The following is a 26,239-nucleotide window of genomic DNA, read 5'->3' on the forward strand; positions in this document are numbered from 1 at the left end:
CCATTTGTTTATTTTTGCTTTTATTTCCAATATTCTGGGAGGTGCATCATAGAGGATCCTGCTGTGATTTATGTCAAAGAGTGTTTTGCCTATGTTCTCCTCTAGGAGTTTTATAGTTTCTGGTCTTACATTTAAATCTTAATCCATTTTGAGTTTTTTTTGTGTATGGTGTTAGAAAGTGTTCTAGTTTCATTCTTTTACAAGTGATTGACCAGTTTTCCCAGCACCACTTGTTAAAAGAGATTGTCTTTAATCCATTGTATATTCTTGCCTCCTTTGTCGAAGATAAGGTGTCCATAGGTGTGTGGATTTATCTCTGGGCTTTCTATTTTGTTCCATTGATCTATATTTCTGTCTTTATGCCAGTACCATACTGTCTTGATGACTGTGGCTTTGTAGTAGAGCCTGAAGTCAGGCAGGTTGATTCCTCCAATTCCATTCTTCTTTCTCAAGATTGCTTTGGCTATTCGAGGTATTTTGTATTTCCATACAAATTGTGAAATTATTTGTTCTAGCTCTGTGAAAAATACTGCTGGTAGCTTGATAGGGATTGCATTGAATCTGTAGATTGCTTTGGGTAGTATACTCATTTTCACTATATTGATTTGTCTGATCCGTGAACATGGTATATTTCTCCATCTATTAGTGTCCTCTTTGATTTCCTTCACCAGTGTTTTATAGTTTTCTCTATATAGGTCTTTAGTTTCTTTAGGTAGGTATATTCCTAAGTATTTTATTCTTCTCGTTGCAATGGTGAATGGAATTGTTTCCTTAATTTCTTTTTCTACTTTCTCATTATTAGTGTATAGGAATGCAAGGGATTTCTGTGTGTTGATTTTATATCCTGCAATTTTACTATATTCATTGATTAGCTCTAGTAATTTTCTGGTGGAGTCTTTAGGGTTTTCTCTGTAGAGGATCATGTCATCTGCAAACAGTGAGAGTTTTACTTCTTTTCCAATTTGGAATCCTTTTATTTCTTTTTCTGCTCTGATTGCTGTGGCCAAAACTTCCAAACTATGTTGAATAGTAGTGGTGAAAGTGGACACCCTTGTCTTGTTCCTGACTTTAGGGGAAATGCTTTCAATTTTTCACCATTGAGGATAATGTTTGCTGTGGGTTTGTCATATATAGCTTTTATTATGTTGAGGTATGTTCCTTCTATTCCTGCTTTCTGGAGAGGTTTTATCATAAATGGATGTTAAATTTTGTCAAAGGCTTTCTCTGCATCTATTGAGATAATCATATGGTTTTTATTTCTCAATTTGTTAATGTGGTGAATTACATTGATTGATTTGCAGATATTGAAGAATCCTTGCAGCCCTGGGATAAAGCCCACTTGGTCATGGTGTATGATCTTTTTAATGTGTTGTTGGATTCTGATTGCTAGAATTTTGTTAAGGATTTATGCATCTATGTTCATCAGTGATATTGGCCTGTAGTTTTCTTTTTTTGTGGCATCTTTGTCAGGTTTTGGTATTAGGGTGATGGTGGCCTCATGGAATGAATTTGGAAGTTTGCCTTCCTCTGCAATTTTCTGGAAGAGTTTGAGTAGGATAGGTGTTAGCTCTTCTCTAAATTTTTGGTAGAATTCAGCTGTGAAGCCGTCTGGACCTGGGCTTTTGTTTGCTGGAAGATTTCTGATTACAGTTTCAATTTCCGTGCTTGTGATGGGTCTGTTAAGATTTTCTATTTCTTCCTGGTTCAGTTTTGGAAAGTTGTACTTTTCTAAGAATTTGTCCATTTCTTCCACGTTGTCTATTTTATTGGCATATAATTGCTGATAGTAGTCTCTTATGATCCTTTGTATGTCTGTATTATCTGTTGTGATCTCTCCATTTTCATTTCTAATTAATTTGATTTTTTTTCTCCCTTTGTTTCTTGATGATTCTGGCTAATGGTTTGTCAATTTTATTTATCCTTTCAAAGAACCAGCTTTTGGCTTTGTTAATTTTTGCTATGATCTCTTTTGTTTCTTTTGCATTTATTTCTGCCCTAATTTTTAAGATTTCTTTCCTTCTACTAACCCTGGGGTTCTCCATTTCTTCCTTTTCTAGTTTCTTTAGGTGTAGAGTTAGGTTATTTATTTGACTTTTTTCTTGTTTCTTGAGGTATGCCTGTGTTGCTATGAACTTTCCTCTTAGCACTGCTTTTATAGTGTCCCACAGGTTTTGGGTTGTTGTGTTTTCATTTTCATTCGTTTCTATGCATATTTTGATTTCTTTTTTGATTTATTCTGTGATTTGTTGGTTATTCAGCAGCATATTGTTCAGCCTCCATATGTTGGAATTTTTAATAGTTTTTCTCCTGTAATTGAGATCTAATCTTAACGCATGATGGTCAGAAAAGATGCTTAGAATGATTTCAATTTTTTTGAATTTATTAAGGCTAGATTTATGGACCAGGATGTGATCTATCCTGGAGAAGGTTTCATCAGCACTTGAGAAAAAGGTGAAATTCATTGTTTTGGGGTGAAATGTCCTATAGATATCAATTAGGTCTAACTGGTCTATTGTATCATTTAAAGTTTGCATTTCTTTGTTAATTTTCTGTTTAGTTGATCTGTCCATAGGTGTGAGGGGGGTATTAAAGTCTCGCACTATTATTGTTATTGTTAATTTCCCCTTTCATACTTGTTAGCATTTGTCTTACATATTGTGGTGCTCCTATGTTGAGTGCATATATATTTATAATTGTTATATCTTCTTCTTGGATTGATCCTTTGATCATTCTGTAGTGGCCTTCTTTGTCTCTTTTCACAGCCTTTGTTTTAAAGTCTATTTTATTGGATATGAGTAGTGCTACTCCTGCTTTCTTTTGGTCTCTATTTGCGTGGAATATCTTTTTCCAGCCCTTCACTTTCAGTCTGTATGTGTCCCTTGTTTTGAGGTGGGTCTCTTGTAGGCAGCATATATAGGGGTCTTGTTTTTGTATCCATTCAGCCAGTCTTTGCCTTTTGATTGGGGCATTCAACCCATTTACGTTTAAGGTAATTATTGATAAGTATGATCCCGTTGCCATTTACTTTGTTTTGGGTTCAGGTTTATACGCCCTTTTTGTGTTTCCTGTCTAGAGAATATCCTTTAGCATTTGTTGGAGAGCTGGTTTGGTGGTGCTGAATTCTCTCAGCTTTTGCTTGTCTGTAAAGCTTTTGATTTCTCCTTCATATTTGAATGAGATCCTTGCTGGGTACAGCAATCTGGGCTGTAGGTTATTTTCTTTCATCACTTTAAGTATGTCTTGCCATTCCCTCCTGGCTTGAAGAGTTTCTATTGAAAGATCAGCTGTTATCATTATGGGAATCCCCTTTTGTGTTATTTGTTGTTTTTCCCTTGCTGCCTTTAATATTTGTTCTTTGTGTTTCATCTTTGTTAATTTGATTAATATGTGTCTTGGGGTGTTTCGCCTTGATCCTGTTTGGGACTCTCTGGGTTTCTTGGACTTGGGTGATTATTTCCTTCCCCATTTTAGGGAAGTTTTCAACTATTATCTCCTCAAGGATTTTCTCATGGTCTTTCTTTTTATCTTCTTCTGGGACTCCTATGATTCGAATGTTGGAGCGTTTCATATTGTCCTGGAGGTCTCTGAGATTGTCCTCATTTCTTTTAATTCGTTTTTCTTTTTTCCTCTCTGATTCATTTATTTCTACCATTCTGTCTTCTATTTCACTAATCCTATCTTCTGCCTCCAGTTATTCTACTATTTGTTGCCTCCAGAGTGTTTCTGATCTCATTTATTGCATTATTCATTATATATTGACTTTTTTTATTTCTTCTAGGTCCTTGTTAAACCTTTCTTGCATTTTCTTAATCCTTGTCTCCAGGCTATTTATCTGTGATTCCATTTTGATTTCAAGATTTTGGATCATTTTCACTATCATTAATTGGAATCCTCTATCAGGTAGATTCCCTATCTCTTCCTCTTTTGTTTGGTTTGGTGGGCATCTGTCCTGTTCCTTTACCTGCTGGGTATTCCTCTGTCTCTTCATCTTGGTTATATTGCTGCATTTGGGGTGGCCTTTCTGTATTCTGGGAATTTGTGGAGTTCTCTTTAATATGGAGTTTCCTCGCTGTGGGTGGGGTTGTATCAGTGGCTTGTCAAGGTTTCTTGGTTAGGGAAGCTTGTGTTGGAGTTCTGGTGGGTGGAGCTGGATTTCTTCTCTCTGGAGTGCAATGAAGTGTCCAGTAATGAGTTATGAGATGTCAGTGGTTTTGGAGTAACTTTGAGCTGCCTGTATATTGAAGCTCAGGGGTGTGTTCCTGTGTTGCTGGAGAATTTGCGTGGTATGTCTTGCTCTGGAACTTGTTGGCCCTTGGGTGGTGCTTGGTTTCAGTGTAGGTATGGAGGCGTTTGATGAGCTCCTATCGATTAATGTTCCCTGGATTCAAGAGTTCTCTGATGTTCTCAGGCTTTGGACTTAAGCCTCCTGCTTCTGGTTTTCAGTTTTATTTTACAGTAGCCTCAAGACTTCTCTATCTATACAGCACCGATGATAAAACATCTAGGTTAAAGATGAAAAGTTTCTCCACATTGAGGGACACCCAGAGAGGTTCACTGTTTTTGAAGACAATGATCTGCTTTTCTGGGTGCCTGATGTCTTCTGCCAGCATTCAGAAGTTGTTTTGTGAAATTTACTCAGTGTTGAAATGTTCTTTTGATGAATTTGTGAGGGAGAAAGTGGTCTCCCTGTCCTATTCCGCCACCATCTTAGGACCGCATCTCATGTCACTTTTTTAGACTGTCTTCTTTCACTTAGCCATATGTATTTTAGGTTCCTTCATGTTTTTTCATGAAATGATAGCTTGTTTCTTTTCACTGATGAATAATATTCTGTTGTCTGAATGTACCACGGTTTGTTTATCCTTTCACCTCTTGAAAAGATCATAACTAGTCACCAAATAACATGATTTGGGATTCTATAAAAAATCATGTGACACTTTTGTGTGGGCAAAAGATTTCAGCTCAGTTGGGTAAGTGCCCAGGATTGTGATTGATGGACTGTATGGTAAGATTGATTTTGTAAGAAATTGCCAGTTGTGTCAAGTTTTTGAATTTCAGCCACTCTAATAGGTGTGTAGCAGTATCTTGTTTTTCTGAATCACCGTTCCCTAATGTAGTATTGTCTTTCTCATCTTTATATGTGCTTATTTGCCCTCTGCATATCTTCTTTGATTAGGTATTTGTTCTGATATTTTGCCCATTTTTAAATTGGGTTATTTGTTTTCTTATTTCTGAGTTTTGAGAGTTGTTAGTATTTATATGCTAGACCTTTATTAGATATGAGTTATGTAATGATTTTGTCAAAACACCTGGCTTGTCTTTTAGTTTTTTTATAGTGTCTTTTGTGGAGCTGGAATTTTTAATTTTAAGGAAGTTCTGTTTATCAGTTTTTTCCCATGAATCATGCTTGTGCTTGTCTATCTAAAAACTCATCCTTAAACAAGATCACCTTGACTTTCTCCTATATTATCTTTTAGAAGTTTTTTAGTCTGTGTTCTACATTTAAATCTAAGATAAATTTATGTCAGTTTTTGAAAGACGTAATGTATAGATCTAGATTTTTTTTTTAATACATGCATGTCCAAGTCTTCCAGCACATTTTACTGAAAAGACTGTCATTTCTCCATTGAATTACCTTTGCTCTGTTGTCAAAGCTCAGTTGCCTGTGATTGCGTGGATCTGTTTTGGAACCCTCTATTTTATTCCTTTGGTCAGTTTGTTTATTTTTTCTCCAGTACCATGATGTCTTGATTACAGAAACTTTATAGTAAGTCTTAAAGTCAGTTTCATACTCTATTTAAGTGTTTACTCTTTGCCTTTGGTTATAAGCAGTTTTTACTACGACATGTCTAAGTGTGGTTAGGTTCTATTTGTTATAATTTAGCCTTTGCTGTGAGTTACTTATGAATCAGGGCTTGATTTTTTTTTTTTCTGTAGATTTTGGGAACTTCTCAGGTATAATGTCTTTTAAGTATAAATCCCTCAACCCTTTCTGAGATGTAAATTATGATCTTTACACTGTATGTTTTACATCTCTTATGTTCTTTCATGTTGTTCATTCATCCTTTTGTCACTTAATGCTTTCTTCTGATGTATCTTCCAATTTAATCACTTGTTTGTTTGCTTGTGTTTCACCTGCTTTTAAACCCATCTTTGACTTCTTATTATTGATTATTGTAATACTAGTTGTACATTTTTATTTTATTTTTTATGGCTTTCAGTACCCTCCTGGAATTTTCAATCTTCTGTATTATTTGTGTGCATATGTGAAACATAACGTCTATGTCTGATGATACCAGACATGTTTTTGAATGATTTGTGAGCTAAGAGTAGTTTTTACATTTTTATAATGTTGTTTAAAAAACATAGAAGAATATAGAGTTGAGTCTGCATGTGGCCTATAAATCATAATACATTTACTATCTGGCTTTTTCCATAAAAAGTTTGCTGACCCCTGAACTAGATTTGGATTCTTCTTAGATCTGTTTCTGTTGTCTTAGTGATAATGTCATATCTCCTCCTACATCTGATTAGTTTTGATATGGTATTGGACATTGTACATGAACAATTTGAGTTCAATAGAGTTATTTTGAGACTAAGATGATATTCACTTCTTTCAGAGAAAAGTAAATTTTCTTCCAGCAGGCAAATACAGGGACTAACAATCTTTAATCATACTCCTGCAATCAGAGAATGAGATAATTCAAAGATGGGATTCAGTATTTAGGAGGGATGCTTTGATTTCTGGTTGCCTGTCATCTAGGGGCTTCCCAGGTAGCTTAGCGGTAAAGAATCCACCTGCCAATGCAGAGACACAGGAGACATGAGTTCAATCCCTTTGTCAGGAAGCTCCCCTGGAGGAGGAAATGGCAACCCACTCCAGTATCCTTGCCTGGAGAATATCAGGTCAGAGGAACACTGGGGGCTGCAGGCCATGGGGTTGCAAAGAGTCAGACATGACTGAGTGGCTGAGCACTCACACTTGCAGTATAACTCTTCGAAGTCCCAAACCAAATCTTAAGGACTTAGCAGGGATCTCACTTTTGGGATTACCTGACTGCTGAGTATGTAGAAACCTCTCAACTGCCTCTCAGCTGGCAGGCATCTGCTACTGATGGAGTTGACAGATGCCTCTGGAAGAAAAGTGACCCAAAATGTCATGCTCATCTGTGTAGATTTCTGTCTTTTCTCTGCTCTTAGCTTCCTAATTCTTCTATGCCTTATTAGTAGTCTGTGGCTTTCATACAGGTTGTTGTTGTTTAGTTGCCAAGTCGTGTCTGACTCTTTTGCAACCCAATGGGCTCTAGCCTTCCAGGCTCCTCTGTCCATGTGATTTCCCAGGCAAGAATGCTGGAGTGGGTTTCCATTTTCTTCTCCAGGGTATCTTCCCAAGCCAGGAATTGAACCCATATCTCCTGCTTGGCAAGCAGATTCTTTATCACTGAGTCACTGGGAAGCCTTTCATACAGGTAGTTTTAGTATTTTTTTGAGCTGTTCCAGTCATTAGTGAGGAGGTTGGTTCACATTATTCTGACTTTAATTATTAGAAATATGACTGTCCTCTTACAATTACTTTGCTAATGAATAGGGAAATGCTTTTCTACATTTTTTCACTTCTGCTTTTTTATGTTTTTATTTCAGATAGCCTCATTATTTCCTATGTATATTGTGGGGTACATTGAGCCAAACAAGTTTCAAAAGATAATTCATGCGAACATGGTAAAGTTCTAAATACTTATAAGTCATATATTAAAATAAGATTTCAGAGTTTATAAAATAACTGACTGTTTTATTTACCTCCTCTCAGGTAGTGTTTAATACATATGATGCTGATAATATTAGAAGGATAACTGAATGACATATTAGAGTAACTCTGCTTTCAACTAGACTGCAGATGTTTTATACTCAATGAAACTTTAAAATTTTTTGTTTTATTATTATTGTTGCTACTTTTGAAACTGCCTTTTCTCTCTGAGACCTGAGATTTTTTTAATACTTTGCATGACTGTAAATGTTTTTCCATTAATGTTTTTATTAGTTTCCAAACACATCTCCTTTAAGAAAATAAAAAATGAAAATCTTTACTAAGAATGTGAAATAAAACTTCCTTATTGAGAGAAGTCCTTAAGTAGTTTAACAAAACTCAGATTAGAAAACTAATACTTATAACTGAGTCTTTCTTTTTATATCATTCCATTATTAAATCAGTAGAAATAATTGTTTTTCCTTTGTGCCAGGTTGCAAATGAGAAAAAAATTAAATTCTTTTATATAGTATTTATGGTGTTGAAGGTACTTAGAGCCTGTCAGTGTGTTGAAATTATCACTTGGTAAAGATCTATTTATTAATATTCTATGCAAATAAAGTTTATATTAGAAATGACTGTATCCTTGTAGACAAAGTATGCATTATGATATTTATCTAATAACTATAAAATGTATTTATTCAATTTTCAGATTTCAGTTTTCCTTTGTTTTGTATTCATGTTTGGAAATCCAATGTATTTATCTTCTTACTATTCTTCATCTCTGGTAATAACGTTGGTGAGTGTTTGTTAAACTCATAAAGATTTTTCTTTACCTTCAAATAGCAATTTTAACCGTTTAATGTAGGTTAGGAAGAATAAATGGGTTTCCCAAGTGGCACTAGGGATAAAGAATCTGCCTGCCGATGTAGGAGATGCAAAAGATGTGGGTTCAATCCCTGGGTTGGGAAGATCCCCTGGAGTAGGAAATGGCAACCTGCTCCAGTATTCTTGCCTGAAAAATTCCATGGACAGAGGAGCCTAATGGGTTATAGTCTATGAAGTCACCAAGAGTCGGACAAGACTGAGCACAACAACAATTAACAAGAACAAATAGGGCCCTTTCTGGATTATTACTCACAAGAAAAATTTTTCCGAGATAATGCTTTTCTTTATCTCATCCTTAAAAAATAATATAAGGAAGGTTTACCTTTTTAAGCCAATACCCCAGTAACTATTTTTTAAATAATAAAGTAATGACTTACTTTTTAAAATATGCCATAATTTATGATAAAAATTATTTATTTCCTTCTAAGTCACTTCAGTAGGCTAAATACTTATTGCAGTGACACTGCCATTGCCCAAAGCATTTTTGGAATTCCTCTGAATTGCCTTCACAGACTGTGGCACATTCTTTTGAATATCCTCAATGGTGGCAAATCTTCGTCTTTCAAGGGTGGATTTGATTTTTGGAAACGACCAAAGTCTTGTGACTAAGGTGGGTGATTGGACTGGATAATACAGATCTTGATAAAAATATGGTGTGACAATAGTGATAAGACCGATTTTCTTGCACCCATAAGGAAATAAACTCTGAATTATAAAGTTTATAAAGAGGAGTTCCAAACTGTTTTGAGCAATGGCAACATAAATTAGAATAAGTGTATAGTCTCCTCATGTAACTTACTTTCATGGGATAACTCTCATTTGAAGTTGTATTTGGAATGGCGGTTCAGTAAATCAGTTTTATTACCTTATAGTCACACTTTTGATGTTCATATGCCAGTACCTGGAATGTTCTCCTTCACTGGAATGTTCCTGGGATATTCCCTTTCCACAATGATCAGAAAATGATAATACAGAAATACCAAAATACAGCACTTTTCCATATACGGTGCATTGATTGAATCTTTCGAGATTTAAGGTTTTTTCCCCCACTTTTCAAAGTTGAAGTATAGTTGTTTTACAATGTTGCGCCAATTTCTGCTGTAAAGCAAAGTGACTCAGTTACACACACACACACACACACACACACACACACACACACATACATTCTTGAAATTTAGGTTTTTAACATTTTTATCTCCCCATACTTTTTTTTTTTTTTTTTGCCTCACAGTGAGTAAGCTCTCCTCTTTCTATCTCCAAAAAACACAGGCTCTTTTCAGCATTTTGCCAAACATTTTCAGCATTACAGAGTAGAGAACTTGCTATATTCTGCTCATCCACCTCTTTTTCTGAAAACCTTTTTTATTTTAAAATATAGCAGATGTAGAAAACTTTATAAAACCAATATTTCATATACTGACTAATACTGATAAGTATTAATAATACTGTTGTTAAGGACTGTTATACATCCTTAAAACACCATCACATCAAAGCCAGAACTTTTTCAACCATTCGAGAAGCCCTCCACGTGACCTAGAGGAGCTCTAAAACAGTAGCATCTATCTTGGCTATGGTCAAGATCACTTGATCACTCCAAGCTTTTTCTTATAATTTTATCAAGCTTCTGTTTTTAATCTACAGGCTTCTAATATGTCTCCATGTTTTCTTCCTGGAATATTTATTTGTTGAAAAACCTGGGTCATTGAACATGTGAAGGGTTCTGTGATCTAGATTTAACTCTCTGAGTCATTATGAGGCAGCTTTACATCTTCTTTGTCTTCTGTATTAATACTTGAATCTAAAGCTTAGACATGTTCAAGTTTAATACCTTTGGCAAGTCTATAGTATTGTTCTTTAAGCAGAAAGCACTTATTATCTGGTACCTCTCTTTTTATGATCACAGCCTCCAGTGCTTAGTACCAGATTCATTAATTCAATAAGGATTGCAAAATTCTGATCTTCTAATCCCCCAGTTACAGTTTATATATGAAAAGTACATGTCTAAATCAGTGGAGTTGGGAGGAGGTAGAAAAATATTTGAAGAAATCATGACCAAAAATTTTCCAAATTTGATGAAAATTATGATCTTCTGGATGAAGGATTTCAATGAATCTCAAGTACAAGAAACATAAAGCTATATAGTAAGGCATATTATCAGTTTGTTCAAGGTCAGTGATAAAATCTTAAGAGCAGCAAGAGAAGTAAGACATATTAAATATACAAGAACAGAGAGTAAGGATGTCAGATTTTTCATAAGAAAAAAATACAAGCAATAAAACAGTCAAGCAACATCTTTAAAATACTTAAAAATGCTATCTACAATTCTGTATTCAGCAAACATGTCTTTCAAGAATGAAGGCAAAATAAAGAGTTTATGACCAGCAGTTTTACACGAAAAGAAATATTAAAGAAGGTCCTTCATATGAAAGGAACATATTATAATATTAGATATCAGTCTGGCTCTATGAAAGGCACTGGAAATAGTAGCTAAAGATTTTCCTACCATTTGTGACAACATGGGTAAACCTTGACATAATACTATGTGAAATAAGTCAGACAGAGAAAGACAGCTACAGTCTTTCCATTTGTGTCTTCTTTAATTTCTTTCAACAGTGTTTTCAGTGTATAAACCTTTCACCTCTTTGGTTATGTTTATCCTTACTATTTTATAATTTTTAGGCTATTGTGAATAGCATTATTTTCTTAATTTCCTTTTTAGGTAGTTCATTGTTAATGTATAGAAATACAACATAGTTTCTTTATTGAGTTTGTACCCTGCTACTTTGCAGAACTTATTAGTTCTAACACTGTGTGTGTGTATAGAATCTTTAGTGTCTTCTACACTTAAGATGATGCCATCTGTGAACAGAGATAATTTTACATTTTCCTTGTTCCTGATCTTAGAGGAAAGCTTTTAGTTTTTCACTATTGAGTATGTTAGCAATGGGGTTTTCAAATATGATCTTAATTATATTGAGATAATTTCCCTTTAGTTTGTTGAGAGTTTTTATCATGAAAGGGTGTCAGATTTTATCAAATGCTTTTCTGCATTGATTGAAATGATTACGTGATTTTTATCCCTTGTTATGTTGAACCATCCTAGCATTTCAAAGATAATTCTCACTTGACCTTGATCCTTTAATGTGATGTTAAATTTGGTTTGATAATATTTTGATAAGAACTTTCGCATCTGTGTTCATCTGGGATATTGGTCTATAGTTTCGTTTTCTTGTAGTGGCCTTGTCTAACTTTGGTATCAGAAACATGCTGACCTTATGCAATATGTTTGGAATTATTCCTTTCTCTTCAGTTTTTTGGAAGAGTTTGAGAAGGATTGACATTGGTTCTTCTTGAAATATTTGGCAGAATTCACCAGTAAAGCCCACTGGTCCCTCTTTTGTTTTTTGAGAGATTTTTGAATATGATTCAATATCCTTACTAGTTATAGATGTGATCAGAGTTTTTCTTCCTTCATGATTCTGTCTTAGTAGATTATATGCTTCTAGAAATGGATCCATTTTTTTATAATATAATACATTGACATTTAATTGTTCATAGTAGTCTCTTACCTATTTTACTTGTGTTTAGTTGTTAAAGATGGGAAAGTAAATTTCTTTCCTGTTGTACCAACTTTGACCACAGGAAAAAGTTCCCTCTTGATTGATTTTAATTATTTTTGTGGTGAAAAGTACCATGTTTCTAGGAATAAGAAATATACATCTTATACTCAGAAAATACCACTCTCTCTCCTCCCTTCCACCTCATTCTCTCCACTTTTCTTTTTACTTTGGTCCTGCCTATTTCTTTTAAAAAAATATTTATTTATTTGGCTGTGTTGGGTCCTAGGATCTTCATTGCATAATGTGGAATCTTTCATTGTGGCACACGGACTCTCCGTTTGTGGTGAGGAGGCCCAGTTGCTTTGAGGCACATGTGATCTTAGTTCCCTAACCAGGAATTGAACCTGCGTCCCCTGCATTGCAGTGTAGATTCTTAACCACAGGGACTTCACCAGGGATGTCCCCTCCCTATTTCTTATAAGTGAGATAGCTCATTGGTTTTCTAGTGTCCCCATTTACTTTTCTCTTTTTTGCACTAATAAATATTACATATATATTTAATCATAACCCCTCTTAATTACATGAAAGGTAGCATACTATAGTCTTTTGCATTTTTGATTTATCAACCTATCCTGGGTATCACTTAGTAACCTTTTCTGGATAGAGATCTTCAACCTTCCTAATGATTTCATAGTAAGTATTCCCTTCTGCATATTCTATAGATAATTTAACCACTGTCCTATGTCTGGGCACTTGACTTATTTCTTTTATTTTGCATTTACAAGCAATTTTGCATTGTATAATATGGTACATTTATATTTTTCTGTTGTTGGAAGTTCAGGAAGTCTGGTTCATCTTGGGCCAAATAGATGATAGAAAATTCTCCTCCAGATCTAAACAATACACAGGCCTAAGATTTGTTTCTCATTGGAGCCTTTGTTTTTCAATACCAACTTGAGAATAAACAAATACCTTACCAACTTGCAGAGACAGTAGTAGAAGTATTCCTAGTCCCTGTACATCTTTGTCAGTTTAGACTACTATAATAAAAATACCAGACAGGGTAGCTTTTGTAGAAATCTATTTCTTACAATTCTAAATGCTGGAATGTGCAAGATCAAGATGTCACCTGATTTAGTTCGTGGTAAGAGCTTTCTTTTTGATTTATAGACAGATATCTGCTTTGTCCTCCCATGATGGATAAAGGGATTTTCTTTATGTCTTTTCTTAGAAAGGCATTAAGCCCATCTATGAAGTTCCCACTTTCATAATGTTATATGATTACCTCACAAAGTTTCCACATCTAAATATGTTGCATTTGAGATTATCATTTCAACATATGGATTTGTACAGGGATATAAATATTTAGTGGATAGCATCAAGGATCCCAGGGATTTTGAGGATCCCAGCTGTCTGCATGAGGCTTAATTAACCTTACATTGCTTCAAGTCACTTCTGCTGCCCTCCCTTTTAATATAAGCTCACATTTGTAACCCTGTAATCTGGTCTACAGACCTCCTTAAAAACTGTCATAGGTTCTCTCCTAATTAATGGTTTAGTTTTTTTAAATCACCTCCTTTCCTCGGCACCTGATAAGTACCTTTTCTTTATTATAAATTCAGTTAGACATATTTTTTAACATTTAAAAATATGTGGGAGTTTGGAGAGGAAGAATTCTCCTTTTGCTGGGTAACTTATGTGTACACTTGCATGGAATGTACCTTTCCCACACCATCTGCCTCCTCAGAGGAGTTTTCATACATAAAACATCCCAAGTAACTTAGTGAGGAATTAACTTGATTCTAGAGTCAACTTTTTGGCACAGAAAGCATTTGGCTCTCACACCCCCCAAAATTTTCCATGTCCAAATTCAGAAAAATCAACAATGAAGGAAAATGTCTGGTGATAACCAAGGTAGAAGGGGTTGGCTACATGATTTTTGAAATGTATCATTCATATAAAATATAAATGTTAATTTTATTTAATTATTTTATTTTATATCATATGCATTTTAGGTGATAATCCTAAAGAGAAATAAAATTCAAAGATTTGGAGTATCTGAACTCCACTTTTGGGTAAGGTTCAACATTTTTACCACAATTTCTTCAAATCCTTCTTTGTTTCTATAAACTGAATACAAATAATGTACTTTAAGAATTGAATGATTTATAGTTAATAAATATTAAAGTTACTTTCACAAGGTGGGAAATAGTCCTTAGCAACACCTACAAGTCCTTTTCAAGAAGTTAGTTCATTTATTTCAGCACTACTTTCAGGCCCTTGTTCTTTACTTTTCATCCTGCTATACCCCTACTACCTGGCTTTTAATTTTTTTTTCTATTTGCTTTGAGGTTTTTTTTTTTTCTTTAGACTTAGTAACCTTCTCTTCAACATAACTCAATCTGTAGTTCTGTCCCTGCTGTCCCTGTTTGTTTTTTCTGCATTTCATCATCAATCTTTCCTTCATTTTCCATCTTTAGAGTCTTATTATCTTTGTCTTTTTAACATTTTCCATACAATCTCACAGTCCCTTTTTAATTTCAACTCAGCCACTACCTGGTCTTTGTTTCACTTGTCCCCAAATGTACACATGAGTGGCCCAGGTCACCTTTATACTTGTGTGTTATGTTACAAAGTAAAGTAAGTATTTTATTAGGTAGGTGTTGTGATGACTTACCTCTTATAATATCAGGCAGATAACATTCTTTTTCTTTGGGTCTTTAATGTACTCTTTCTAAAAAATAAAATCTGCCATATAGAAGAACTGTGTGATTACATATTATATATTGTTATGGTAAAACTGGAAAATATAAGGTAAATATCTACTCAGAATGCAAATGAACAAAATGGGATGAGTTGCCAGTTTCTCATTACTGGAAGCATTCTCCCATAACCATGATGAAAATACACTTAAGTTATTGAATTACATTACCTTTCTAATGTATGATGTATGAGTTTATTTTATTTTAGAAAAATTGTCAATGCCTGTTTTTTAAAAGATTAAACCAAGATATCAAAAGAAAATTTTAAGATTTTTATATAATAATTGAACTCAAAAGAAAAGCAAAATTTTAATTACAAATCATTGTAAAATGACAGCAAATCAGCAGTGCCTGTGGATATTTAGGGGATTCTGCCAACATTGTGCTCAGAGGAAAGTTTATTGTCTTGTATATTTTCAGTTTTAGATCAGAAAGAATAAAAAGCTTTCAACTCAAGGATTTCAAAGAAACAAAAATCTGAATCAGAGAAAAGATATTATGAATATTCAGCTTATATGTATGTTTTTAAACTGATATAATTAATACCACCAGTCTCTTGCAAAAGGGAGAAATGAACCATCATAGTCACCTAAACAGCATAAAAGATATTCTCGCTTTATATGGCTAATTTTTTTTGAAAAGAGTAAAAGAAAAGGCAAAACTGTTTTGAACTGACACTTTTTTTACGAAAACATCTGTTTTATTACCCAAGTAATTCTTACATGCCTGTGGAATAAAGATTATGTTGCATATCTTATTCTGTCATAATTGGGAAATTTTAAAACAAGGAAATCCTTATGTTTTTGAATTGAATGATAGTAAAACAATGTATAGGAAAATTGTCACTTATGAGTGATCAAATCCTAATTTTAATATTCTTTACCATCATGTGGTTAGTTGGAAGAAAGACTCTTTTTCCCCTTGCTAGGTACTAGGTATTCTCTATTTTTAGCTTCTGTGTATCTTTAGAAAGATAAATATTTATGACATAAAGCCTAAACAAGTACTTTTAGGCCTAAGTGATTCACTTACAGTTTTCCTCAATAGGAGCAAACTCAGTGCTTAATGGGAGACCTCAGTTTTTAGTTGCAGGGTAAATATTGAACTGAGCTTATGCTGAAATTTACTCAAAACCCAAGGGGAACTCTTTGTGTATCATAAAGAATGTAAATCCTTACAAAAAGGAAAACAAAATCTTACTAGTAATCTAAAGCTCAACATTCAGAAAACTAAGATCATGGCAGCTGGTCCCATCACTTCATGGGAAATAGATAGGGAAACAGTGGAAACAGTGTCATACTTTATTTTTTGGGCTCCAAAATCACCACAGATGGTGATTACAGCCATGCAATTAAAAAACGCTTAGTCCTTAGAAGGAAAGTTGTGACCAACATAGATAGCATATTGAAAAGTAGAGATATTACTTTGCCAACAAAGGTCCGTCTAGTCAAGAAGGCTATGGTTTTTCCAGTAGTTATGTATGGATGTGAGAGTTGGACTGTGAAGAAAGCTGAGTGCTGAAGAATTGATGCTTTGAACTGTGGTGTTGGAGAAAACTCTTGAGAGTCCCTTGGACTGCAAGGGGATCCAACCAGTCCATTCTAAAGGAGATCAGTCCTGGGTATTCATTGGAAGGACTGACGCTAAAGCTGAAACACCAATACTTTGGCCACTTCATGCGAAGAGCTGACTCAATGGAAAAGACTCTGATGCTGGGAGGGATTGGGGGCAGGAGGAGAAGGGGACGACAGAGGATGAGATGGCTGGATGGCATCACGGACTCGATGGATGTGAGTTTGAGTGAACTCTGGGAGTTGGTGATGGACAGGGAGGCCTGGCGTGCTGCAGTTCATGGGGTCGCAAGGAGTCGGACACGACTGAGCGACTGAACTGAACTGAAGGTCAGGCATGAACAGTATGATTAAGCCTGGGTTTACTCATGAACACTCAGGGAGACCTGGGCTCAGTCCCTGAGTTGGCAAGATCTCCTGGAGAAGGAAATGGCAACCCACTCCAGTGTTCTTGCCTGGAAAATCCCATGGACAGAGGAACCTGGTAGGCTATAGTCCATGGGGTCACAAAGAGTCGGACATGACTGAGCAATTTCACTTTCAACTTCACTTTACTCATGAACACAGATTTTTAAATTCCATCTATACTAAAAATTACTCCATGGATCTAAAATGCAAAAGAAAAGATTAGCAACTCAAAAGTAGCCATATGCATGTGTATGTGTATGTATGTATGTGTGTGTGTGTGTATATATATATATATATATATATATATATATATAAACTGAATCCAAAGTAGGGTAAAGCTAACAAAATCCATATCAAGGCACAATCATAAACTGCTGCAAACTAAAGGCAAAGAAAATGTTTTGAAAACATATAGGGAGAAATGGGACATTACCTTTAGGCCCAAACAGATTTCAATCATACCAGACTTCTTTTCTATAACTATGGGAGCCAGAAGGATGGGGCACAGCATTTGAAAAATGCTGGAAAGAATTGTGAATGATAATTTATATATACATTGAAAGTGTCTTTTTGGAATGAAGAGGAAAGTAAAACATATTCTCAGATGAAGGAAAACTAAGAATTTGTTTTTAGTAGAGCAACCCTTAAATGGAAGTCCTTGAAGCAGGAAGTAAATGATGAAAGAATCTTAGAACACTCAGAAGAAATAAAGGACAACAAAATGGATACACATAGGTATAAATATAATTGACTGTTTTTCTCTTGAGTATTTCCTTTCATGTGTTTTTCTTTTTATTTTGTTGTTTTTTTGTCTAGATGTTTGAGTCAGGCTTTTCATTTATTTTTACTCTAATTTTTACAAACTTTTTATTTTGCATTGGGATATAGCTGATTAACAATGTTGTGATAGTTTCAGTGGAACAGCAAAGGGACTCAGCCATACATATACATGTATCCATTCTCCCCCATATTTTTATTGATAAAAGTTTTTGAGGCCATGCATTTTCTTCTGATCACTGTTTACACACATTCCTTAGTTTCTAGTATGTAGTTTTCATTACCTTATTAAAAAAAAATTCTTCAAGTTTGTGTTTCCCTTTCACTTAGGACTTGTTATTAGAATGTTTGTTATTAACAATTTCCAAGAGAAAGGGCTTTTTAGTCTTCTGACTTCTATCTATTTTGTTTATTTTCTAGGTAATTCAAGGTAGTGCTTGGTTTTTTGGAACAATCATTTTGAAATTTCTGACGTCTAAAATTTTAGGTGTTTCAGACCATGTAAGTACTTTCTAGTTAGAACATTAAAAGTTCTGTAAACGCATAGTTGGAGGAGACTTTGAAACCATCTCTTTTAAAATGAAACCTCTATATTTTATAGAGGCTGAGTACCTTCTTCAAAGTCCCCAGCTAGTTATTGGCGAGTCAGTACTAAAATCCTGTAGATTTTTTTTAGCCCACTAAGAAAAAAGTACATTAATGAATGGTGACTAAACTTTCTTGGAAAAAATTATGTTAAATAGTTGTTTATGTTTTGGTTAAAATACAAATAATTTGTTTAGCAAGTTATTGATTCATTATAAATGTAAATATGAACAGTCTGTCCTCAACTTTGAAGTATAGAACTCAAAGTTTTATTTATAATGAGACACTAAAATTAAGGTGTGATTTGATATCTTTATAGTTTTTCTTACATAAAGAATATGATAAAAATTCTCTATCTTTTCATCTTCTAGAACATATATGGACCACATCCCTAATGTACAGTGTTTCTGTCTATTTTAAGGCTAATGCCTCAAATGATGGCTCTTTTCAAAGATAAATTCCTATCAGCTAATTTGTTTAGGGAATAGAAAGCAGTACATGAATTTAACTTTTGATTTTTAGCACTTTCTGTTTGGATAGAAGATAGATGAGTGTATCATGCAATAATCTCCCCTGAAATTTACCATATCTAGTACTCTCCAGTTAGAACCCTGTCTGCTGATGAAGTTGCTTCAAACTTAACAAGGGATTATCGTAGTTAACTCTCTTAAAATGACAAGTGCTATCACTATCCAGTACAATTGACCCTATATGCATATTAATGGTAAATGAAATTTCAAAATATAAGGATTTGTCATTTACTGTTAGCTCTGCATTGTGGTTTATTAGGTTTATTTGTCATTCTTAAATTTTTATTCTTTAGGGGATGTATATTTTATGGTAAACTTTATTTAGGCATCTGAAGTTATTATTAAGTTAATCTGTGATTTACTTGCCTTACATTTTCACCCAACTCTTTACAAATCCTAAAACACACACACACGCATACACCCTTGGTATTCTTAAGTGACTTCTATGTGAGAAAGACTTGAAACTAAAGTGGCTTGGTTAAATTATCATTAGTCACCAGCCCTACTCTAAATTAGAAAAATAAAGTTAACTGTAAATTATGCTTGGTCCTGGTAGATAATGCAATGACGAGTAATTGAAAACCATAATCATCGAAGTTGATATAAAATAATTTATGTTCTTGTAAAGTAATTTGAATTACTGCTTTGCATACCAGATATTTTTCTTACCTTCTAAGGATGCAGTGTAAAAATAATTGTCTCACCAAAGTAAATAATAAATGATCAGTAGAAAATAGTTCTACATTGGATTTAGTTGATGGTATTTATTTTAAAGGCCTTCCCAGACCAAGTAACTAAATCAGAGTTGTATGTATAGTTGTTGTAATTCTCTTGAAGAATAGCTTCATTGTTAATGGCTTCAACGTATGTCTGAAAAATTCAAGAAGCACCAAAAAATTGTGCTTAATGTATGAGGTTTTGTGAAAATGACAACACACAGAAAATTTGTTAATGATTTACAATATGTGATAAAAGGGGTTAACATGAAATGTTTTGTTCTTGATAAATGATCCGATCACGAAATTTCTTGGTCAACTGCATGGTGGTTTGTGCCCAGTAAATGTTGATTTTAGCTCATTCTTTGTATTATCCTCTTATCTACTTATTTTTCCTGACTTCTTTTTCCTTTTCATTTCTCTTGATATTTCTATTTGTTTTCAGTTTTGTTCATTACTCAGCACATAATGGGGTTCACTGTATTTTTTGTTTTCTTGAAGAGGCATCCTTGTACCATGGATATGTCTTCTCTGTAGACATTATTACTGCTGCAGCAAACCAATTATTATTAACTATAATTATTTTTGTGATTTTAATTTTCCTTCCAGATTCGCCTGAGTGACCTTATTGCCGCCAGAATCTTAAGATATACAGATTTTGATACCTTAATTTACACCTGTGCTCCTGAATTTGACTTCATGGAAAAAGCGGTATGAGTGATTCTTTTATTTTTTTCCTCTACAGGTAGGATGAGTTCTTGCTCTTAAGTTTCTCTTTAATCTGAAATTCAAAAATTTTATTTAGAAACACCCAATTTATTTATTCTTATCATTTTTTATGATAACTTTTGCTAATAATATGGCCATGCTCATCTAGTTTCTTACATGTAAAATCAGTGAACAATGGCCCCTACCAGGGCAAGTGCACAGGATGTGACCTATGGTCAATTACTATTATTGCAGTTCAGTTACTTTTAATAATCTAGGTCAGTTGGTGGTATGAGAGCATTCAGGAAAAATAAACCCAAATTATTGTTTTGTTTTTTAAAAATTCAGTTTTCTTTCACTTAATATCTCAAATATTACAAAATTTTATAATAAAACATTGCCAAGTAAATATGCTAGTAATAATATATGATTATCTCTTATCTGTCAAATCAGTCATAACATTCATTCCAAAATAATTATTGACCATTAATTATCTATGAGGCGGTTTGTAATAGGACTACAAAGAGTTAAATAACTTGGTTCCTGCCTTTAAGAAATATGTAATTTAGTTAAGTGGTAAATCACTCCCTATCACAACTCAGGAGAGTTATTTAGCTGCTGTTTTTGTTTCAGTATTTATTTATACTTACAGTAATTACTTAGTCTTTCTCCCTTGTTAGTCCTATAGTTTCACAAATGAAAATAATAGAAACTGAAAGCCCAGGAGATGATAATCTAGGGCCCATGGATCAATCAACACACATTTTAAAACTTACTACTATATAAATAAAGGGAAGATAAAACTCAACAAAGGAAAAAATAATATCCATAGCTAATTTTGCTTTAATAGTTTTCATCATTATAATTTTTGATATATTTGTGTAACTCATTATAATTTTGATTCTTATGTTAGAATATGAAACTTGATAATATATATTCTGTTAATGACAAAGCTATCTTTTACCTTTAAGAAATCTCATTGTGACAATTTGAAATAGACTTTTATAGTATAAAATTTAATAAAAAAATACTTTGAATAATTTGCTATATTTCAGACGCCAGTGCAATACTCAAAGACATTGTTGCTTCCAACTGTTGTTGTGATTACTTATTTTATCTTTAAAAAGGTATTTAAAAAATTTTTTTACTTGCTTTTGGGATTAAGACAAGGACTTAGATTAGTGCTAATAGCTCAGAATTCTGTCTTACTTTTAGGATGACTCTTCCCCTCCCTAAAACCTTTTTTTATTCAGATTTTTCTTTATCTCACTTTATATGGAGTTTTTAATCTGCTACATTAGAAAAGATATTTTTATTTATTCTTTCAAAAGAAATGTGTCAGTTACCCACTATATGGTAAGAACTATACACACTGTAGGTACACTGGGATAAATAAGACAAGTCCACCCTATCTGGCAACTCACAATCTGATCCAGTGGGAACAATGAACAAATAATTTCCCAAATGATTAAATAATTGCAATTGTTATTGGTACTAAAAAAAGTAGAATGACCATTTCAGTATCTTTCAAAATAAGACACATTCAAAGAAGTCTTGATCCATTTTGAAACATGAATAGAAATCTGTATAGCCATTAAAATGTCATTCTCTACTGTTCACTGTTTTCACACAAAAAAAGAAAGTATTATCACCATAGAAGAACTAATGTTTAAAATACTACTGGAAGATTTTCTTGGTCTGGGAGTAGTTTGTCTGAAAGCCTGGTTAAAGGCAGTGGGTCCTCAGTTTTTAGCAATTTTGAACCATCTTTATTTATATTATTGAAAAATTGCCCTGCCTTTAGTCAGTAGGTGTTTTATGCTTTTAAGCAGATAGCAGTAACATTATTTCTCTACTGCCAGAGCAAGTTTTCTCTACTTGAAGTCAGTATTCTATATTTAAAGCCAAATTGCCTGTCTTTCTATGTAGTTTCAAGTCCCACATTTCTTATTATTTTGTTTTCATATCGAAGATGACTAATTTATGAGTGAGAAAGGCATTCCCTCTCCATCTGTGCTTCTTCACCCTTGGTCTAGTTCCCTAGGCACCACTTGGAAAGAGTCAGGATAGACAGAGGTGATGAGAGGGAGTGAGTAAACCACACACAAGTGTGCTGCTCTCCCTTCCTTTGACCCTGCCCAGCTCAAGCTGCAGGTTTTCTCTGTTAGCCAGTTTGTCTGTCCCATCATGTCAGCTTGTGTTCCTCTTATGAGGTCCCACTTGTAAGTACTAATGCAAGAATTAACTATCCAGCACAGGAGAAAATGACAGCTAGATCTACTGTTAACTGTTTTAAAAATAAAGATACACAGCCTCATAAATACTAGCTCCCAAACATACCACAGCTCAAATCATGTTTGTGCAGTAGCCGGCACACACATACACGTATCCCCAGACGTGTACACAGACATAACCATCCCCACACGTATACACATACACAGACATAACATACAGTATACACAGACATAACATCCCCACATGTATACACAGACATAACCATTCCCGCACGTATACACATACACAGACATAACATACAGTATACACAGACATAACATGCCCACATGTATACACAGACATAACCATCCCTGCAGCCATTAAAGCTTAACTCCACTTTTGCATCCGCATAAATGCCTCAGTCGTTCTTTGTCCTGTTACGGCTTATTTTCCACTTCAGGGATACTTCTGATGTTCATTTAACTTTTCACCTGTGTGAAATCACTTCTGGGAAGGAAAGGAGCAAGACGTGTGTAGTGTCATTTTACCATGACACTACTGAATCTTAGACTCCTATAAGTGTGTGCGTTCTGTTGTCCGTACCTTTGAATAGGCTTTTGCTTGTCACAAGGAGTGTAATCTCGTTTTTGTTATTTGAAACATTCTTCCATGCAGGATGCTCTTGGATCAATGAGAGAAGTTAAAAATTCTAAACTTAGATATAACATCTGAGTCCAAATTTTATTATGTATGTTTTTCAATGTTTATCTGTGAGTTATAAGCCTCATACCATGCAGAGTACAAAATTTTAAGTTCTTGTAAATTTCTTGTCTATAAATGCTGCTGAAACCTCTTTGGCCAGCATAGCTTCATACTCATCTTTACTCCTCCCCCTCTCCCTCTCTCATCATTAGCTGATACATCCTGATAAGTGCTCTTAAGCCTTCTGTAGCAGTCACTTTAGGCTGAGGTAGACCAGGGAGGCAGGTATGCCACAGCTAATTTTATAATAATCAGGAGTTTGAGTAGGAATATAGTCTTTGTAGACAGAGAGAGAGAGAGAGTCCTAATTTCTTAGAAGTTCGACATAAAATAGCCTCTGAAATTTTGGAGAAACCTGCCTCCTTTGTGGAAACCACTCCCCCAACTACAGCTCATTTGCATCTGGTAAAATATAAACTTAAACTCCAGTCAGAAGTTACCCGTATATAAACCTTAGAATTTTAGACCCAAAGATTTACTCTAGTACCTTTCATTTTCATAGAGAAGGAGGTTACACCTTCCTGCTTTCCTAAGGCAGAGCTGGAACTAAATTGTTTCCAAGGACTTGTTTTAACAATAAAAATACTTCTTTCTAGTAGGAATGTCTTTGTTAATGAATCATGGCATTTAAAATATCACTTAATTCCTTAGATGTTTCATTAATTTGATTCTGTTCACAGGCTATTCGTGATATTCGGTGTGTCTTATGTGCAAACACTTATCTAAGGTAATTATATCATAGTTGTTTTTAATATTCAGTTATTTAATAACTTGCTATAATATCCGTTTTCCCAATGAATGTACATTAAACGTCACCATCATGATTACGAAAGGAAACATGAACCAAACTTAGATTTCTTCTTCTTGGAAAGGAAAAAAAAGACTATATGATGGCTGTGTCTTTTTTATGCATTTGGACTTGTTTTAAAGGATTTATATTTGTGAATTACCTCAAAGTAATTCAATTTAAAGTCAGTAAATTTAAAGTCACTACAATTTAAAGTCAGTAAATAAGTAAGCTGAAGTGTTTTTTTGGTGATTTTTTTTTTTAACTTTCAGAGAAAGCAACTTGCTTTTCTGAGTATTCATGGAATAGTTTTTCCTACATTTATTGTTAAAACTGTTTATTACATTTATTTGTGGTTTTAGTAGTCACTAAAATTATAGTATAAACAAATACAAGCAAAATATAACTAAAGTACACACTGTTATAGGACATGAGAAATAAATTGTGAAGAAAACTTCCTCTGAGAAAAAATTTTAACTCAAATTGCATTATATTTGTACATATAGCCATTAGATTTATTGTTTTTTTTAAAAGTTTATTTTTTAGGACCATTTAGATTTACAGAAAAATTATAAAATTAGTGCACAGGCCTTCCATGAACCATATGCCCTCTGCTTATATTTTCAGTAAACAACTTTGTATGGTAGCCAGAAGAGCTAATTAGAATCTTACAGTTGAAATGGTTAAATCTTATTTGTTGAAATTGTTTCCGATTCAAGAGAGTTAATAGATCCACTCTACCTTGTTCTGGTCAGATGGAGCCCTGAGAATGTGTCTTGACATTCTAAAAACAATGTTTTTAGAGCTCTGAAAACTATTCACATAAGGAGTGCATGAAGAGACTTGAGATATTTAATTGAATAATAGAAGATGAAGGGGTGCATGGCAAGTGTGCTAAGCTGCTTCAGTCTTGAATGACTCTTTGCGACCCTGTGGACTGTAGCCCTCCAGGCTCTTCTGTCCATGGGATTCTCCAGACAGGAATATTGGAGTGGGTTTCCACGCCCTCCTCCAGGGTATCTTCCTCACTCCAGGATCAAAACCATGTCTTTTATGTCTCCTGCATTGGCTGGTGAGTTCTTTACCACTAGTGCCACCGGGGAAGCCCATGATACATGGCTGCTGTCTCAAAAAATTGAGAGGATATGGTGGCTCAGTCAGTGGTACAGAATCCACCTGTCAATGCAGGATATGCAGGTTCCATCCCTGGGTCAGGAAGAACCCCTGGAGAAGGAAATGTCTCTTGCCTGGAAGTCCCGTGAACAGAGAAAGAGGAGCCTGGCGGACTATAGTCCTCGGGGTTACCAAAGAGCTGGACATGATTGGTGACTGAACAACAATGTAGAGGACAGACTTGAGCGGCGAGTTGGTAGAAATGAGGTCTTTCTTGGTCATTACATTCCTGAAAGTTCTGGCTCTCCATGGGTATCTGGGCGGAAGGGTCCTTTAAACTACGAAAATAATACAGTTGACTGTTGAACAACATGGATTTGAACTGCATGGTTCCACTTATTTGCAGACTTTTTACAGTAATAAACACTGCACTATTACTAGATCTGTGGTTGACTGAATTTCAGTATTCACCAAGTAAATGGAGAGCCTACTGTAATTTATACTCAGCCTTTCAACTGCACCCCACACTGTTGTGTGGTTCAAGGGCCAACTATATGCTTATGGTGATACAATCAGGAAAAATAGTATATCAAGAAAAGAAGAAATATTCCGCTCTCTTAGATGTATTCCTCAATTAGTGCTGTTTATAAATGGCTTAGTGTGTATCATTTCAGAAAATACTTCTGAAAGCACAATGTATTTTTTTTTACTGGTATTATTCTGTAACTTTACTTTTTTTAACAGCTTTTCTTGAGCATCTTGCTCATACTTTATAGTAGTCCCCATGTTTTATTTATTCATTATCACGAGTGACTATCATGTACTTAGCCATTCTCACATTAGTGGAGGTTTAGATTATATTTCTCTTTTTGTCGTAACAACCAATGCTATGAGTAATTACCAACTTTATACACATTCATTTGAACACTTATTTCAGTATTTAGAATATTTAACATATTTGAAATGGGACTGCTGGATCATAGGCTATGAATATTTTACAATTTGATGGACACTGAAAGAATAATGGTGAGAGTGTCCATTTCTCTGCATGTCTATGAACACCTATGTTATTAAGTTTTCTTAATCACATTTTCTTACTGGTAGTTTTTAAAGA

General features: G+C 34.3%; 1 protein-coding gene across 1 annotated transcript in view; it reads left to right on the top strand.

Annotated features, from left to right (window-relative positions):
* Positions 1 to 26,239, top strand: part of DPY19L2 (dpy-19 like 2) — a 93,526-nt gene that overhangs the window by 40,563 nt on the left and 26,724 nt on the right. The window contains exons 10-16 of the mRNA XM_052638961.1: positions 7,642 to 7,719; positions 8,457 to 8,543; positions 14,208 to 14,267; positions 18,131 to 18,211; positions 20,151 to 20,252; positions 21,305 to 21,376; positions 23,906 to 23,952. Of these exons, the coding sequence (XP_052494921.1) occupies positions 7,642 to 7,719; positions 8,457 to 8,543; positions 14,208 to 14,267; positions 18,131 to 18,211; positions 20,151 to 20,252; positions 21,305 to 21,376; positions 23,906 to 23,952 (527 nt within the window). The remainder of the gene's footprint in view (positions 1 to 7,641; positions 7,720 to 8,456; positions 8,544 to 14,207; positions 14,268 to 18,130; positions 18,212 to 20,150; positions 20,253 to 21,304; positions 21,377 to 23,905; positions 23,953 to 26,239) is intronic.

The sequence above is a fragment of the Budorcas taxicolor genome, chromosome 4, assembly GCF_023091745.1.
Source record: "Budorcas taxicolor isolate Tak-1 chromosome 4, Takin1.1, whole genome shotgun sequence".
Classification (NCBI taxonomy): Eukaryota; Metazoa; Chordata; class Mammalia; order Artiodactyla; family Bovidae; genus Budorcas; species Budorcas taxicolor.